Raw genomic sequence first — 19184 nt, forward strand, 5'->3', positions numbered from 1 at the left:
AAAAAAAACATTATTCCGATTATTCACTTCTTACAACAAAACTAAATGTTAAGTACACATAAACAGTTCACGCATTATTTCTCGTGAGTCAATTCATAAAGTCATATTTATCCAATTAGCTCTGACTGAAAAGTCTTGTTAATTCACTAAGAGGCGCTGGCTCATGAGAGTCATTTGTTTGGAAATCGGACCACACTGGAGTTGTTGATTCTCAAAAAATTCTGATTACACTGGTCATACATTATCTTTTGCGCTGCAAATGCAAAAGAACCAGCTCAAAACAGTCATTTGTTTGGGAATCAGACTACACTGGTCTCGCAGTGTAGATTCAATAACCACATTGCAGCACTAAAATACACAGTCTGTTTATTTAAGTCCAGTTTTCTGCTGGGATCACCAGAAGGTAGCACGTTTAAGAACCGTATATTAAAAAAAATCACTTGTTTCTGGTAATATGATGCTGTTATTTGTGTGGTGGTGGGACATTATTTTGAGATTGGTCTTCCCTCCTTCCTGATGGATGGACCACAACGTTGCCTTTTTCTAGCTAATAGATTTATCGCTAACCGAGGCTATCGATGAACTAGCTTAAGGCCGTTCTGTCAAAAAATGTGCAGCGTTGCTGACTGTAGGTCAACAGAGCACCCTTGAGAACAAAACTGCAACATTACTTCTAGAAGCTGTCACAGACATAGAAAGGAAATAGCGACAATGTGATATTCACTGGCCAAATTAACCAGCATTTGGCACTTGGCGAGTGTTAATTTCAGACCCTGATAATGATAATTTAGATCAATGCAGAAAGCAGATTTCAGAAGAAAATACCTGCATCATGAGAAGCCAAGGCTCGTAACATCTTGCCGGCACTACGTCTGGTCTGTCTTTCTTTGTTGCAGAGGAGCTCCATGAGCAGGTCGAGGGCTCCCGTTTCCTTGAACACCCCCACCAGAGAGCCAATACTGGCATAGGCGCTCAGCACGTGAATGGTGTGTGTGATGCTTATACCAAAGTCGCTGTTCTTCGCCATTTGCTTGCGTGCGCGCCGTACAAGATTCTTCACGTCTTCCTTCATGTCTGACAGCTCACCCTCATCAAATGTTACATCGGTGGGGAACTGCCCGCTGGGCCGGGCCTCTTCCTCCAACAGAGGCCTCTGGGAGTCAGACTTACGCTTGCCTAGTAGAGTTGGGCAGTTGGCGTACACGTCTTCTGTGGACATCCACATTAATATGCTCTCCGTCTTGCTCTCTCCTGAAGTGGAGCCACTGGATCCGTCAACGCCCGAACTACTGCCACCACCTCCACTCGCCTCATTGCTGCTGCCTGAACTGCTGCTATCCTCCACCGCCAGCAGGCTCCAGCGGATCAGGTACTCTGTCTGGCCATCATGCGTCCTCCTCTGACGGATAAGCTCCTCTGGAAACGCCTGCTGCTTCGGGCCCAGTTGAACCAGCAGGTTCCCATTGCGGCGCTCACCCACCATGGTAGCTGAGAATTTATGAAGAGTCAGCATATTAAGTGATGTTTAAAATTTACATTTTTCATATCTATGATTGTGTCATGAAAATCTCAGTGTTGCAAACCATCACTTTCTGGTAATCAGAAGTGAACTGCTTGAATGTCTAATAGGGTTTGTGTCATTTTAAAGGAATAGTTCACTCAAAAATGAATAATCTATCATTACACCCTCATATTGTTCCAAATCCACCCCCATGGAACACAAAGAGAAATTTTGAAGAATCTTTTCATACAACAATAGTTCATAGTTCCAAAAAGGACATATTAAAATACCTTAACAGTACACCATATAACTCCTACACTTTATTCAATATCGTATAATGCCATACAATAGGATTTGTGATTGAGGAACAGACCGAAATGTAAGCTGACATTCATAGACAATCTTGAACTGACGTGGCGCGTTTGGTTACGACACCTGTTGCGAGAACAAGTGACGTTTTGGCATCAATGACTTCAAACATGGTGCGACGCATTGACTTCCCATTTTTCATTCTGAACACCAATGTGGATGAAATTTGAGAACTTCAGCAACTCCTTGCACTAAAGCTGCCATTTGGCTTCAGAAGACTTGAAATATGGTTGTACAGACTTCTGTAGTGGTGTTGTTTGGAGCTTGACAGCCAAGGTCACTTACTATTAAATTTCTCTGTGTATGGAAAAGAGCTTCACGTGGATGGGTACATAGTGAAATAATTTTCATCTTTGGGTGAACTATTCCTTTAAATGCTATAAAGTGCCACACCAGATACAGGCAGTCATCTTAAAAGTTTTCCTTGAACTCCTCCCGTCAATGCATTTTAAACGAAATTTTCATTTGCAGCTCATTCTTTGAAAAAAAAAAACCAAAAAAAAAAAACAAATGTTTGCTTATAATAAAAAATTATGTTGTATTTATCACATGCCAACCACCCAACGGTCGCCCATAATCGTTAAAACCATTTAAAATTACCTTTCATCAAAGTTTCACTATCACCGCCCCCTTAGTATCCAGTACTTAACTTAATATGCAAAAGCATTGTAACATTACCGTCTAGATAACACAGGGTATGTGAAGTTATGACGATTATTAGCGAGCAGGAACACTGAAAATGAATCTAAAGCTTTTCGAGTTTGCTCTGCGGTCTCGAGACACATTTGTTTGCCAACGTCAACCGTCATTTTCACAAACCAGATCCAGTTTATAAAGACTTGTGGTGGTGATTTATTAGACATTAGTTAGATTGTTAGACATTTACAAATCACCACATGATGAATATAGGTCTTTCGTTCTTCACAGCTGGTATAAGTCCGCTAGCTATGCTGCTAAAAAGCGCTGTGTTGCAACAAATGGGCCTGATGTGTTCACACGGGTTTAGTTCACGCCTCACGGAGCCTTGACTAACAACAGCCCGTCCGTTCTCTCCTCTGAAGGCACTAAATCTGTCAAACCGCGCTGTTTTTCTTCTGTATCATGTGGTGAAAGCGAACATCCCGTCAAACACTGGAAGCGCGAGACGTGACACGACGCAACAAACTGGAACGCTTTAAATACAATCAACTCAGCTGCCAGCACTACAATCGGCGCGTGCAGATTGAGTGTTACTAGCTGTCAGTGCGGCCTCTTATAAATAAATACATTAAACACACTCACTGGGCTCCGAAACTCCGGTTTGACTTACCTCCGGTGTTGCAGGGCCTCCTCACCTTCTCGACTTTCCCCCTGGGTGGATGAAGTTTTCTTCTCCGTGGTAGCGTATCGTTGCCCAGCCTGAAGTCGTTTTTGCTGCCTGTTGTACAGTTAAGTGAAGTCCAGTCCTGCTTCCTGTGGAACAGGTATGAGTTCACCTCTTTGTGCGCCAACGTCTGTACGCAGCAACTCGCTACTGCCTTCCGCAGGCGTGGAAGAACCTACAGAAGCTACACTAGAAATTCCGAGATAGGTGTAACTGCAGAACCATACGTCATAGCAGTGTGAGGACGACAGCGCCAGCCTAACCGTCTGATGCGATTTGGAACGTTTTAAAGTTTAAAAAACGTTATTATAAATACTTTTTTTAAACGATTTAATTGAAAAGATATATATATATATATATATATATATATATATATATATATATATATATATATATATATCAATTCTCAAATAGTATAAAAGATAAGAATTATGTTTTGTCCAACAAAAGACAATATACTACTATTAACAAATGTTAATAGTTTTTTAAAAGTTAAAATTATACTTTATCCATTTGTTTTGTTGGGTCAAATGATTAACAATATAAATTTAAAAAAGCTTAAAACAAAAAAATACAATGAAAACAAAGCTTGAGCGTTTGAACATTTGATTTAATTGAAAATAATTTTTAATACTCAACCAACAATTTTTTTCATAGAACACAACAATTATATGATGGACTGAAAAACACAAATGATTAATTTAAATAAAATTAGTTTTTTCCTCAAATCATCTTTTGAAATATGAAAAGAATCACACACTAGCTGTACCTGCTCCAAATAAATAATAGTAATTAAATAAAAATACAAAATTGAACTAAATAATAAATAAATTATATAAAACTAAATTAAACCAAAGAATATAAATCTTATAAAAGTTATGCAGGCACACATTTAACAATAATTCTCAAGAGAAAAATAATTACAATAAATCAAAACTCCATACAAATGCAGTTAATCCTGAGGCGCTTTCATCATGACACTTGCTAAGAAAAAGTTCCATGTCTTCCTTAAACTGGAACTGAAACATGAAAGGCTCTTTGGCCAGTTCCAGATCATCTTTCTTTTCTGCCTGATCAAGTTTAAAGGGTAACTAAACCCTAAACCAACTTTTTTAGTTAATGATCTGTAAGCATGGGGCTTTATTAGTACTGGTCATTGATTCAAGTAATTTTTTTGACATTTGTGTATAAAGTGTTTTAATTCTACAATATATGGTGTAAAAACGTCTGAGTGCTGCCCTCTTCAGGTTGAACAGTGGCTACTGCAGTTGAATTTTCCTATTGGCTGTTTGCGGTACTTCGTGATGTAAGCGGTGACAGCTGACGTAAGCAGGTTCCAGCTCACCATGCCAGATTCATGTACATGTCGCCTTGCGACCGTATGAGGAATAATAATAGGCTTGTTTGAGATGAGCAAAATCTGCGCAGAACCGATCACCGGTGATCAGCGCGTAATGCATGCCGGTTAGAAATGTGTCCGGGAGCGGTCCGCCTTGCTCTGATGTCATGCTGACGTATGTCAAAAAACTCTCGCGAGCGCAAGGCGCACGTGTCGGATTCTGCAGTCGCGCGCAGTTGCTCTCCACCGACTGCGCTGATCAAAAGCATGATGGGAAACGACTTGCTGACGACACAACTTAATGCTCATTGGCTGCGATTGTCAGCTGATATTTTTTCCCCTTAATTCTAAGAAGTCCATTACCTATAGCCTAATACTATTTACTTTTTCTATAGTACTTTATTAGTAATTAGTACATGTGCTTTATTTACCCTTTTATTTTTATTTTCTTATTTTGAAGTCCTGTTTGTTGTAATTTTCTCTTTATTGTATTGTATGCTTGTGTTAATTTTGTACATTGACATTTTTGTACCACATTATGCCATTAAATAAATTAGTCAATCCATCAATACATGCATACACACATCTAATGTGACGGTTTTACAATTAGGCCTCATGTTTGTGTGTTTTTATCTGATATCTTTATCTGGGTATGTCTTATTCCTGGAGTGCAGTAAACACAACCCACACATGCTAATTTCTTAATTTAGAATGTGTTTTTGTTTCATATTATTTTTGAATAATAATTAGCTGTACACACTTTTCCTAATCATTAAACATGAAATTCAAACTTACATTAAGGTGACAAACAATTGTGTAATATATTTATATAGAATATTTTTCATGTAAAAAGGGATAGTTCACCCAAATATTTGTTTTTCTTTGGGTAAACTATCCATGAAGTAGGATACACATCATTAGGTTAATCAGCTGTGCCATATCCCACTCTGAAATGTTTATCCCATAATTAGGGATAACAATGTAAATTTAGTGCAGCATCTGTATGCTCATCATTTCTCATTATGGCTTTGATTATAAAAGGCACCCACAAAGTTAACAATTGTAGCAAGATGGAGAATGTGTTATTAACACTATCAGACTCCCAGGGAGCAATAACATTAACAGTAAGCAAAGAAATTGCTGAGACAATAAAGAATGGTGAGTAAAAAAAAAAAAAATTGGTTGCTTGATGATGGAATTAATTTTATTTTATTGATTGAAATTCCTTTTACAGATAAAAAATATGCAACAAGTGAGAAATGCAGAACAGAAACAAGGTAAGGCATTTTTTTTAACCATAATAACATTTAAAATGATCATGGGGATTTTTATTATTTTTTACACGACATAAGTTTCATTAGATGCAAGTTGCAACATACCACTCTAGATTTATATCCCTACCATTTACTGAATAAGCCATTTTAAGTAATGAGCACTGTTCACCCTCGGTGATTCTCCTCATCATAACCATCTTCGTGTAAAAACAGTGGTATTTCAATTGCATCCACTTCGTCTGCGATAAAGAACGCGAACGCGATCTCTTCCATTGCTGACGTTTGCAGTCCACAACACAGCGAGATTCAGGAAGTGTCCGGCTTGCCTGCACTTTTTTCACTCCTCCCCTCACTGCAGCCGCCTACTCTCACCTACATTTCAGGCGAGGCAAGGCGCATCTCAAACAAGCCTAATAACATAGAGTCTGACAACAGCTGTCAATTAATCCGTCACTACGAGTCTCAGGTCCCCCCCCGCACTCGGTTCGTTCCCTCTATCCCCGCCGGGGTCTGCCCACTTTTCCAGCATTTTCAAATATTTCTAGTGGGTGGAGTCAGACTCTGAGCAGGTGTTTAGTTACCCTTTAAGGGCCTTTTCCTGGTCTTCCTTATTTAGGTTAAGATACCACGGCTCATCCACAAAAGGCTCATCCACAAAACCTCTGAACGAGTGGCAGTTTTCCCGGAGCCATGCAGCTCCTGTCCTGAGGTCTTTGACTATCTGTGGTTCCTTGAGAGAGGAGCACAAAAAGGAATGAAATATTTAATTCATTTAAAAGAAATTATTCTCACAAGAGAAAAGATGGTTTGCACCACATTTAGCTGCTAGCTAATTTCCATCTGTTGTCCCTGGGGAGATTGGAAGTGTCCTCAACAATACATTGTGTTTTAATCAGGATGCATGTAAATTATTGTTTTGAAATTATGCTCTTTCATGTGCCCGTTTGAGACGATAAAAACATACCTTGTCGTCAATTTCAGTTTCTTGTGCTTTAGGTGGCACCTGCACATCAATGTTTCCTGTGACAAATTAATTTTTAAGTTAATTTATAGAGAGAGAGAAAAACTTGAGAGCGAGAGAGTTACCTTTCAATGGCAAAGTTCTCCATCAGAATAAGGCACCACCATTTTCGAATAAGAGGGAAATCAGACTTGCATAAGGGGGGAAAAAAGTGTTAATAGATCAATTTAATAGATTATATTATTTAGTTAAAATATATATTTTTAACAAAGACTTACAGCTGTGAAATCAAAGGGTGCCTCAAAGACCATCACAAAAAGGGCAGTGAAAATTTCTGCAGCATGTTGTGCATTGCTCCAAAGGTGGTAGCGCTGAACCTCTCTGAATCTTTATGTGGTTCTATAGGTGAAATAAAATACAATTAATGCAATTCTCATGGTCAGAAAATTTAACAAATGCCGTAAAATACAACGCCAACAACAAATTAAATCAAAAACCATGAATATGTAACCTAACAAAGTGATACAATCCAACTGTAAAATAACGATATGTGATCAAGTGCCTTCGTCACAATTCTCACTTAGTCACATTTATTATATAGCACTTTTTACAATACAGATTGTTCAAAGCAGCTTTACAGGGATAATAGGAAAATTATGCAACAAAGTTTGTCTCTGTAGATCTAGAACTGATGAGATCTGTCATAATCCAGCTTAAGTAAGTTCAGTGTTGATTAATTTCTGTTGTAAAAAAGTTATTAATTCTGTTAATTAATCTATATAGCCATTCTGGAGAAAACAGTGATGTTATCATCCAGTTCAGTTCTCATATGTCAATGACAGATCAATAGTATTGTTGAATATTAACTTACAAAATACTTAGAGCCGTTTTGCATAAGCGTATAACGTTAAGTATGTTGCATCCATCAAAGATATAACTTCTTTTTACCTTCTCTTCTTCTTTTCCTTGTTCTACCGTGTGCTCCGCCATAGTTAAACATGAACTCCGCCCACTTCCGGCATTAGACTGCTACCCCGCCCACTTCCGGCATCAGACGGTTAGGCTGGCGCTGTCGTCCTCACACTGCTATGACGTATGGTTCTGCGGTTCTGCAGTTGGTTATTATTGGGAGAAATTCCACCCTATGCTAAACTGAATCCAAGCGAACTAGTACCAGAGATCTTCTATACGCTGATACCTCCTCGGCGTAACCATAGACATATTTATTATGTCTATGGGCGTAACGGTTAGCTAAGCGTGTTACGACAATAAGTCACCGTTTGCGGATACCAGACAAATGAATGGGAGAGCCGTCAAATAATTTCTACCTGTCGCAAAATTGGCCGCGTCTTCTCTATTAAAGCCGCAATTGTATCGTAGTAAACTCCAAACATTTTCAAAAGTATTGTTTATTGTAAAACGTGTTGAAGATTAGTAGAAAGGCGGTCAATTCATTAAGTGATGAGCTGTTTCCTAACAAAAGCAGTTTATTCAGCACACTGAAATATATTTAGAACAACGTGTGATTCTTTTAAACGGTCCCTTACCCGTTTTAGGCAACATTTTCAACGAATATCAAGTTTAAATTAACGTGACTAATCAGCTTTCTAAATGGTGACATACAGACTTCTATGGTTTTATTTACAGCTAACTATATTAACTATAAACCAATTCTAACCCACACCCTTAACATAACAGAAAACTTTTGGCATTATAAGAATTTAAAAAATCATTATTTAATTTATATATGTATTGTTTTCCCAAATTAGGAAATCCCTAAATGTCTAAAGGGAGGTTTTGTCCCATTTTGCTCACTTCTGGGTACCAATATGTCCCCCAACCATAGCTAAGCACACACAGACACACACACACAGTAGGCTACTTCACAAAAACCTTTGTCTTAAGATGTTTATTTATATTTTCAGCTTTAGAACCCTGCAACAGATGGCATGGTCCCCACAGAGCCCCCCACTGAACATCGAGTAAGTCTGAGAGAACTGTGGCAAATTCTCCAAGAAGCTTGATACCAAGAACCAAGAAAAGCGTCCAGGTGTACCTAGGAGAATTGGGGTTGTTTTAAAAGCAAATATTCGCTGTGCTTACCAGCATTTCGCGGCGCCATATTGTGGTCCGTTCTGCATAACTTGACGGCTCATTTTAGCTTATCGCAGCCCATTCCGCACATTTCGCTGCCGGCACTGTTCTCCCGATGGCCAGCCCGCCCCTGATCGGCCCACCGGGAAAATGTCCAGTATGCCAGATTACCAGTCCAGCCCTGGCCATGGCCGCCTTCTGGTGGAGAAGGGGCTCCTAGCTGCCAGAGGCTGGGGAGACCCCTTCTGTTCCCTGAGAACGTGGCGTGGCGTTCTGTCTGCCAGGCTCTGGAGAACTGCTTCTGATCCAAGTAAGTGTTTTTTTTTTTCTTTCTCTCTCTCCTCTCTCTCTCTCCCACTGCTGCTCCTTGTTGGCCTTTTCCCTCTCTTTTAAATTTTACAGTGTTTTTTGTTGGGGGGTTACTGCACTGTTACAGGGAGTACTGTCCTATTTTTCATTATTGTTTCCCTCCCCTGTCCCCTCCCAGATTCAGGAAGGCCGGGACCTGCCGGCAGACAGGGGATAAGGCACGCCCTCCCCCAGGAAAAGAGGGGAGGGGGGGGGGGATTTTTACACACCCAGTCCCTTATCAGGCTAATCAAGTCTCCAAGGGGGATAAAGGCTGACTGATAGTGGTGTGACAGAGAGAGATCATTTACTGGCAGCTGACCAACATGTGTGTGTTTGTGTCTTTTGTTTATGTTTTTCATGAAAATATTATTTATATTGTCAAGCCAGTTCTTCTTCCAGGCTTAACCATAAACAATTAATGAACATGGACCTGTGGAACGGTCATTAAGACACTAACAGCTTACAGATGGTAGGCAATAAGCGCACAGTTATAAAAGCTTAGGACACTAAAGAGACCTGTCTACTGACTCTGAAAAACACCAAAAGAAGATGGCCAGGGTCCCTGCTCATCTGCGTGAATGTGCCTTAGGCATGCTGCATGGAGGCATGAGGTCTGCAGATATAAATAAATTGCTGGTGTAACTAACCAAGTTACACCAGGAACACACAATCACTCCATCAGTGCTCAGACTGTCCGCAATAGGCTGAGAGAGGCTGGACTGAGGGCTTGTAGGCCTGTTGTAAGGCAGGTCCTTACCAGACATCACTGGCAACAATGTCAACTTTGGGCACAACCCACCTTCGCTGGACCAGACAGGACTGGCAAAAAGTGCTCTTCACTGACGAGTCGCGGTTTTGTCTCAACAGGGGTGATGGATCGGACTTGCGTTTATTGTTGAAGGATGAACGTTACACCGAGGCCTGTACTCTGGAGCGGGATCGATTTGGAGGTGGAGGCTCCGTCATGGTCTGGGGCGGTGTGTCTCAGCATCATCGAACTGAACTTGCTGTCATCGCAGGCAATCTCAACACTGTGCGTTACAGGGAGGACATCCTCCTCCCTCATGCGGTACTCTTCCTGCAGACTCATCCTGACATGACCCTCGAGCTTGACAATGCCAACAGCCTACTGCTCATTCTGTGCATGATTTCCTGCAAGACAGGAATGTCAGTGTTCTGCCATGGCCAGCGAAGAGCCCAGATCTCAATTCCATTGAGCACATCTGGGATCAGTTGGATTGGAAGGTGAAGGCTCGAGCCATTCCCCCCAGAAATGTCCGGGACCTTGCAAGTGCATTGGTGGAAGCATGGGGTGACCTCTCACAGCAACAACTGGCAAATCTTTTGCAGTCCATGAGGAGATGTACTGCAGTACTTTAATGCGGCTGGTGGCCACATGTCTGTGAAACTTGTTCAGTTTATGTCTTAGTTTTTGAATCTTTATGGTCATACAAATATTGACACGTTAAGTTTGCTGAAAATAAAAGGAGTTGAAAGTGAGAGCACATTCCTTTTTTTTTGCTGAGTTTATATATATTGTAAATATGTAGTTCTGGTTCTGTTCACTCTACCTTACTTTGAATAATCTTTTATTTCCACTAGATAGCAGTAAGCATTATAATTATTTTTTCTCTATCACATTCCATCACAATATACAGTTCTGAAATGTAGGTGGCACTATTTGGGGTTTACAGCAGCATTTATTTGAGCATAAATGAGATGTTTGTATTTGATTACTGTATTTGATAGAAATCATATTTCACTTTGTCATTCTTTTGAAAATCTTTCAAACTGTGGTAGCCTTGTTAGTAACTTACCTTTTTGGAGGAGTAACATTTTCAAAGTAGTTTGTGCTTGTGTACTTACTTAGCTAGTTTGGGGACATATTTGTACCCAGAAGTGAGCAAAATGGGACAAAACCTCTCTTTGTACACATTTTGGGATGTCCTCATTTGGGAAAACAATCCATACATAAATTAAATAATGATTTCTAAAATTCTTATAATGCAAAGTTTTCTGTTATGTTAAGGGTGTGGGTTAGAATTGGTTTATAGTTAATATAGTTAGCTGTAAATAAAACCATAGAAGTCTATGGTATGTCACCATTTAGAAAGCTGAGCAAACTGCGAGTGTTTAATCAACTAATAGTTTAAATTTCAATATCATAATTGTTTTATTTCCTATTAAAATTATAGAAGATATAGCACACTGAAGTATGCTAATGTTATGATGTTATTGTGCCGGGGCAGTTTCAGGTGCCAGTTGTGGGACTGGGTCTGTCTTTGGCTGCAGCTCTGGTTGAGGCCTAAGAGGAATTCTGGGACCAAAGCGGCATTGCCAGCCAGGCATGTGCACAGGTGCAGGCCACAGTCACCTGAGCCACAGCTCCTTTGCTCACAACAGCTGAGGTGCCCCTCTTAGTGAAATACATAAATGTACACTTATTTTTTAAACACTTTTAAAGCTACTTATACACCATAACTGTATTCCATGTGATTGTTTTGTGTTTTTTAGTTCATGTCAAATTGTTCTGCTTAGTTGGTTGGACTGTTTTACATAAATCGGCTCAGGTATGTTTGTAAATCAGGTTTTCAGAAATTCTCTATCATTCATATCATTACATACTGTCACATATTTCTTTGTTTGAACCTATGCCAATTAGCATGTTCAAATAATGCCAGAACAAATTTGAATTTTAATTATAATTACCTTTATTTTCTCAAAAAAAGCAGCCAAGCAATTATATCAGGGGAGTCAGGGGAGTCCAATCTGGCCCGTGGTATGTTTGGGGGAAAAAAATAAAAATTATATCCTAAAAATATTCACGTCCATTTATTAGGCTAATTTGATATATAGATATTAATCAATTTTAGATACAGCATTAGATAAACTCTTTAATTTGTGGTAACACATGGTTGAGCATGCCTCTTAAAGTGATAGAACATTCCATAGAGTGACATCAAACTAAATGGGGGAGCTGTAAGTGGCTCAACTGCACAGCAGTTACCCCACTTAGAAGTTTGTGCTAGTTGCTCACAGCAATAACGACAACATAGTGTACAAGGAACTGGGGTAGTCATGACAGAAATACACAGGGTGGCCATGACAGGGAACTGTGAGACCTAAGCAGGAAGCTCAGCAAATTGGGCGCCCATGTCAGGGAGCTCTGGGGTCACGGTGGACATCCTTTTGCATAACAGGATCATTTTGGCCAGTCATGACAGGAACCTCAAGGGCAGCTTTGATAAGAACCTATGCGTTTATGTAATTTTGCCTCACAAAATTTGTGCAGAAGCACCGGACTTGAGCAATCCGATGGCAAAGTTGTCACGGGGGCTCTCGTAGGCATACACGGACCTTTTGAGTTTAGAGGGATTGACGCCGGTTGGCACTGTGGTGTGCAGTGTTAATGCGCACATTTTTCTTTTTTCTGTTTGTTTTGTTTGGAAGGATGTTCAGGGTTTGATTGTTGCACTAATGGAGAATGTGATCTGTATAATCTTGTTTTTGACACACAGTTTATTTATTTTATTATATCAATATGTCAAATGTTAATATGAGTAGGTTATGTCTCTCCACATGGAATGTGAATGGGTTGGGGAACCCCCATAAAAAGAAGGAAGGTTATTTATTTTCTTAACTGTAAGAAATATGATATAGAATTTCTTCAAGAAATGCATCTTTCCCCACAGGAAGCTGAAAATTTTGGGAAGATATGGGGTGGATATGTTTTCTTTAGTGCTGGGAGTCATTATACTTATTATATATTATACTTATTATATACATTTAGTCATTAGACTGATTAATAAACATCTACAATTAAAATGTCTTAAACAGAGAAAAGATAAATTAGGAGTCATTATTGTTTTTTGGAGCAATTCAGGGGCAAAGGTTGGTTTTTGCTAATATTTACGCACCTAACGCTGATGATCAGGGCTTTTTTATTGATCTTGAAGGGATGTTGCAAGCCTCTGGCACCCCACATGATATAATATTGGGAGGAGACTTTAATCTTTTGATGGTCTCAGTCCTTGATCATAGTGAAGCAAGTGTGTAAGCCTCTTAGAGCAACATTGATGCTTCTCAGGATGTGTCAAAATCTTGGTCTTGCAGATATCTGGAAACTTTTGAACCCATCTGCTAGGGACTATAAATTGTTTTCATCAGTTCATAAGATTTATTCTGGAACAGATTTTTTTTTATTTTTATCCAGTTTCCAACTGGAAACATCTTAGTCTCAGATCTCACCCTGGTGAGTTTAGAGATGTTGCCACATACAGAGTAAAATAAATCATATAGTTGCCACTTTAATGTATCCTTTTGCAAAATCCTGAGGGCAAGGCAGTCATACTTTGAGTCATGGGACAAAGCAGGGAAGCTTTTGGCTAGATATATAAAGCAGAGTGTCTTTTTCTACCATTCCCTCAGTGAAATCTGCTGGTGGTGAATATCAGCCATTGATATTAATAAAGCTTTTAAATAATTATTTCTTGATCTCTATAGTTCCACTTCTTCATCTACTGATGAAGACATTAGAAACTTTGTGGAAACATTAGAACTCATTAAATGATGACTGAGCAAAAACATTCTCTTGATTCTGAGATAACTTTGGAGGAGCTTGATGAGGTAATTAAGGCCTTGCCTGCAGGCAAGGCTCCGGAGCCAGACAGTTTTGCTGCAGAATTATTTAGATCTTATGCTACAGAATTGGCTCCACTTTTGTTAGAAGTTTATACGGAATCATTAAAGACTAGAAAGCTTCATCCAACCATGACACAAGACCGGATCAGTCTGATTCTTAAAAAGGACAAAGATCCAAGCAAGTGTAAGAGTTACCGTCCAATTTCCCTGATCAAGCTAGATGTAAAAATTTTGGCTAACCGATTAAGTAAAGTTATGACATCTCTTATACATATAGATCAGGTGGGGTTATTCTGGGCCGTAGCTCTTTTGATAACATTAGGCGTTTCATCAATATCATGTGGTCAGTTGCGAATGATCTCCGGTGGCGGCCATCTCACTTGACACCGAAAAGGCATTTGATATGGTAGAATGGGATTATCTTAATAAGATTTTGGAATATACAGAATAATACATTCCTTTTCAAAATGTTCAGGATACAGAGTCAATTGGTCTAAATCCGAAGCTTTTGCTCTGCACAGTAACGGCTTTCCAGCCGAGTGCTTTCCATTTATTGGTTGGATTAAGTTACTTTATAGACACCCGGTAGCGGCTGTACAAACAAATGGACTAATTTCAGATTATTTTACTTACATTTACATTTATGCATTTGGCAGACGCTTTTATCCAAAGCGACTTACAGTGCACTTATTACAGGGACAATCCCCCTGGAGCAACCTGGAGTTAAGTGTCTTGCTCAAGGACACAATGACTGTGGGGTTAGAACCTGTGACCTTCTGATTAACAGCCCTGTGCTTTAGCCACTACGCCACTACCACTCCCACTCTACTTTGAATAGGGGCACTCGGCATGGTTGTCCTCTTTCCCCATTATTGTTCTGTCTTGCCCTTGAACCATTAACAGCCACGATAAGAAAGGAGGAGGATTTTCCAGGGGCTTTACACTGATGATATTTTATTATTCATCTCTGACCCTACTAGATCTATGCCTTGCCTCCACAGAATAATACATTCCTTTTCAAAATGTTCAGGATACAGAGTCAATTGGTCTAAATCCGAAGCTTTTGCTCTGACAGCATACTGCCCAGTAACGGCTTACCAGCTGAGTGCTTTCCAGTGGCCCAAACAGGGCATTAAGTATTTGGGCATTTTATTCCCAGGAAAATTGTGTGATTTTGTTAATTTTGAACCATTAATAAAATGGTTTTCGAGCGATGTTGATTTGCTGGCTTCATTACATTTATCTATGATTGTTGATTGTTGTAAGTTAATGTTATTCAAATTAATTGTATTCCAAAATTCAATTACTTACTGCAGTCTCTCCCTGTAGATGTCCCCCTCTCTTATTTCAAGCAATTGATAGCGTAGCAAAGTCCTTCGTTTGGAATGGTAAGCATCCCAAATTACATTTCAATAAGTTACATAGGCTGATTGACAAATGTGGGCTAGGCCTACCCAAGATTTTATTTTATTATTATGCATTTGGTCTCAGGCATTTGGCTCATTGCTTCCACCTGAGAGAGCCCCTCCCTGATTCTGTATAGAACAGGAATTTCTTGCCCCTATTTTCGCCATTACAGAGCCTTTCTATCAAATTAATCTAAGAGGTTAAGTTACATCCCATTATCTCGCATTTGCACTCGGTATGAACAAGTGTCCAGACTGTTTAATTCTGCCATTTCTTTAAATGTTGCCTTGAGCATATGGCTGAATCCCAAATTATGCATCAACACGTCCCCTTTTTGCTGGTCAGAGTGGATTGGGAGGGGGGTTACTACACTCAGTGCCCTTTAGGAGAATGGAGTGTTGAGATTCTTTCAAAATTTGGTTAAATGTTTTGGGAATCCCAGATCTATAGGTATTTACAGGTGCACCTAAGAGTCTGGGGGATGGAGCATCATCTTCTCTTAAGAGATTATGGGAGAAAGATCTAAACTTGCCATTGGAAGATGGAGTGTGGGCTAGGATTCTAAAAAATTTCAAATCTGCATCTACAGATGCAAGGGTTCGCCTTATGCAATTTAAGATTTTAGAGTCTATTGGACCCCCTCTAGATTGCATAGAGTTATAGTCTTAAAGACACACCCACCTGCTAGCGATGTCAATCAGAAGATGGAGACACAACACATGACACACACACACACACACAAACACACTATTAATTGCAGCAAAAAAAAAAATAACCTATGCATTAGCCTTACAGGAACCTTTGGGGCAGTTAGGAAAGAAGCATCTTGGCGGCTGTAGCAAGAACCTCTGGGCAGCTGCAGCAGGAGTGGTTGTGACAGATAAATCATAGTTTTTGTGACAGAAACATTTGAGCAATTGTGAAACTCTTTGGGAGTCCATAGCAGTAACCACTGGGGTGGCTGGGACATACATTTCTGAGAAGTTGTGACAGGAACCTCTAGGGTAGACATGACAGGCAGATCTGGGCGGTTGTGACAGAAACCTCTTTGGTGGCTGTAAAGGGGTTAAGATGGGCAAGGAGGAGGCGAGAACCGGCTTGACAATATAAATAATATTTTAATTATAAACTTAAACAAGACAAACACACAAATATGTCGGGCAGTCATGAATGGGAGCGTGCCTTGAGGCCCATGTGGAATAATTAATGCTTCTCAACAACTTCTCTGGTGATGTAATGTGGAAAAATGAAGGCCTCTTTTTTGGTGATTGCAGAATATGTGGATTGCCTCATTAAATATTAAATGGCATAAATGATGATATCTCTCTCCCTCTGCCTGCAGAAAGCTCTACTCATTTGTTCCGAATCAGCAGGTTCTGTTGAAGTATCTGAAACCAACGAAGTTAGGTGAACCAAAGTGGGCCCAACAACTGAACTGCTGGTGACCAGAACGGGGGTGCTAACTGACCTTCAACCACAGTGGATCCACGCAAGCCGCGTGAAGCTTGCTCCAGAGGAGGGCCTAACTGATTCAAGGTTGTGGAGCGGAGGGGGGCGGGGCCGGTCGGAAGGAGAGGGATAAAGGCGGACGGTGACGATGGTTCGAGAGAGAGAATTACGGGCATGTCCGTCATGTGTGTGTTTGTGTATGTTTTTGGTTTAAGTTCTCATTAAATATCATTTATGATGACAAGCCGGTTCTCGCCTCCTCCTTGTCCATCCTTTAACTGTTTTATATTGGTGCCGAAGCCCGGGAAGGAGGAGGGATGTCCGTCGCAGAGTCCTTGACACTGCCGTCCACCCTGGGGAGCGCCGCTGCCATCTTCTGGGTGATGGAGTTGCCCGAACGCCCGGATGCGGGGAACGGCCGTAGAGCCGCTGCCAGGGGCGGAGGAGTGTCCCCATTTGCTGCCAGAAAAGCGGAGGCGCGTTCTGCCCGCTGGGGGTCGAAGGTGAGTGTGGAGGAGTGTTCGAGGACCATGCGACGGTACATCAGAGAACCCGTGAGTGAGCTTTTTCTCTCTCTCCTCTCTCTCTCTCTGTCGCACCGTGTTGGCCTTTTCCCTCGCCTATTTTGTTTTGTTGTTGTTGTCTTCCCCTCCTGTCTCCTCCCAGGGTGAGGAAGGCGGGGATGACCACGCGGGACGCAAGATACACCCCGCCCCAGGGATGGGGGGGGGGGGTGGTTTATGTCATGCCGGTGGTACCCCGGCCTGAGATAACGCCGGGAGGAGTGTGGAGCGGAGGGGGGCGGGGCCGGTCGGAATATCGCGCGCCCGGTCCCCAATCGGCCTGATGAGGCGCGCGAGGGATAAAGGCGGCCGGTGACGATGGTTCGAGAGAGAGAGAATTACGGGCATGTCTGTCATGTGTGTGTTTGTGTACGCTTTTGGTTTAAGTTCTCATTCATTTATGTTGACAAGCTGGTTCTCGCCTCCTCCTTGCCCATCCTTTAACTGTTTTACAAAGGTGAACGGTGAAAGCACTGGAGGAGCTGAACACGCAGCGCCAGTGCCCAACCGGGAATCTGTGAATTAGGAGGACCTGAGGAGGGACCCGGAACAGTCAACATGAAGACATTCCTACTGACACTCTGCATATGGCAGGTGGTCGTGCTTGCCTATGCCCGTTCAGTATCAACGCAACAGCAAGGAGTCACAAGCGTTCCAATTCCTAGAAATAATGTATGATAGTTTATGTTTTATGGTAATGATACAGGAAGATGTTTCTGTTATGAAGGTACGGGTACGTGCAGGTACGGGTAAACACCCGGAAACGAAGGTACATAGAATGTGATGCCTCAAGTGACCCTGAAGTATATCTAGACAGTGTTGGACAGCCAAGAGGTATTAAATGTTTGGATTAACTCTTGGCTAAAGATGGAGGAGGAATATGTAAAATATTTGGTGACAAATGCTATATATACATCCTGGGTCACATTGATGATGAATTCATGAAGGTATGAATGGAAATGGATAAGTTGAATAAAGAATTAGTTGATGATAACATCAGGGAATATGGGGACATTTTTCAATGTGTTTGGGTGGTTCGCACCTGGATGTCTTCCATTATATCGATTGCCATATGCATTCTACTTGTTATTATTTGGCCCATGTTTGCTACAATTACTAATGCAAAAGATGAATGTGATGATAAACAGGCATAATATCGCCATGCTCCATTATGTGTGTGCCTAATACTGAAGTTGGTTGAGAAGGCTACGTGATCCTTTCAGGATCAAAGTGGGCATTGTGGAATAATTAATGCTTCTCAACAACTTCTCTGGTGATGTAATGTGGAATAATGAAGGCCTCTTTTAAACTTCTTTTTGTTGGGTAGCTGCAGCTGTTCCCTGTTCTAAAGATGTTCTAAGGAATCTGTTTCTTGTCTCTCATGTTTCACACGTAGCTTCAAACATGTATGTCACCCACATATAAGGTAAAGAACTATTTCATTGGTGGGGGTCCAGTGGAATGTGGTTTTCTGGACCATATAGCAGAATGCTGAAACAATAAACGTTGAAGAAGGGATTTGATACCATTGAGTCTGTGTCATTTCTTTCTTCCCTCAGCTGAGCCCTATCGAGACGGGGATTGCAGATCAACAAATAAATTAAATACATTGGATGACAAAATTATCTAACAGCCAGTCTGCCGGAGGGTCATCTCAGCCATGCTCGACATGGGAGGCGGCAGGAGGATAAAAAACAAAATAGGAGAGGGATAAAAGGCCAACACTTAGCGACAGAGAGGGAAAAAAAAAAAAAACTTCACAGGTTCTCTGATGCACAGTCAGGTAGTTCCCAATATCTCCACCCTCTCAGGCAGACTACAGCCACTCCTCCCCAGGTGGACCGGAGTCAGACCGACCCCCAGCGGACAGAA

At 40.9% G+C, this 19184-nt stretch overlaps 1 protein-coding gene and 1 long non-coding RNA gene across 5 annotated transcripts in view; both read right to left on the reverse strand.

Moving 5' to 3' along the window:
* LOC127660545 (cullin-9-like) overlaps positions 1–3370 on the reverse strand; it is a 75233-nt gene extending 71863 nt beyond the window's left edge. For all 3 annotated transcript variants that reach the window (XM_052150866.1, XM_052150864.1, XM_052150863.1), the window contains exons 1-2: positions 3180–3370; positions 826–1488 (exon numbers count right to left, since the gene is read on the reverse strand). In XM_052150866.1, coding sequence (XP_052006826.1) covers positions 826–1483 — 658 coding nt within the window. In that variant the 5' untranslated portion in view covers positions 1484–1488; positions 3180–3370. The remainder of the gene's footprint in view (positions 1–825; positions 1489–3179) is intronic.
* A 2533-nt stretch (positions 3371–5903) lies between these two features.
* On the reverse strand, positions 5904–7827 carry LOC127660546 (uncharacterized). 2 transcript variants are annotated; one of them, XR_007972658.1, is made up of 5 exons: positions 7679–7760; positions 7086–7206; positions 6933–6997; positions 6811–6866; positions 5904–6576 (listed from the first exon to the last, which is right to left on the reverse strand). It is a non-coding gene; the product is annotated as an uncharacterized LOC127660546 (long non-coding RNA). The 2 variants fall into 2 exon arrangements; XR_007972657.1 differs by having other exon boundaries at positions 5931–6576; positions 7756–7827.
* Between the last annotated feature and the right edge of the window lie 11357 nt (positions 7828–19184).

This window comes from Xyrauchen texanus, chromosome 20 (assembly GCF_025860055.1).
Source record: "Xyrauchen texanus isolate HMW12.3.18 chromosome 20, RBS_HiC_50CHRs, whole genome shotgun sequence".
In the NCBI taxonomy this organism is placed as follows: Eukaryota; Metazoa; Chordata; class Actinopteri; order Cypriniformes; family Catostomidae; genus Xyrauchen; species Xyrauchen texanus.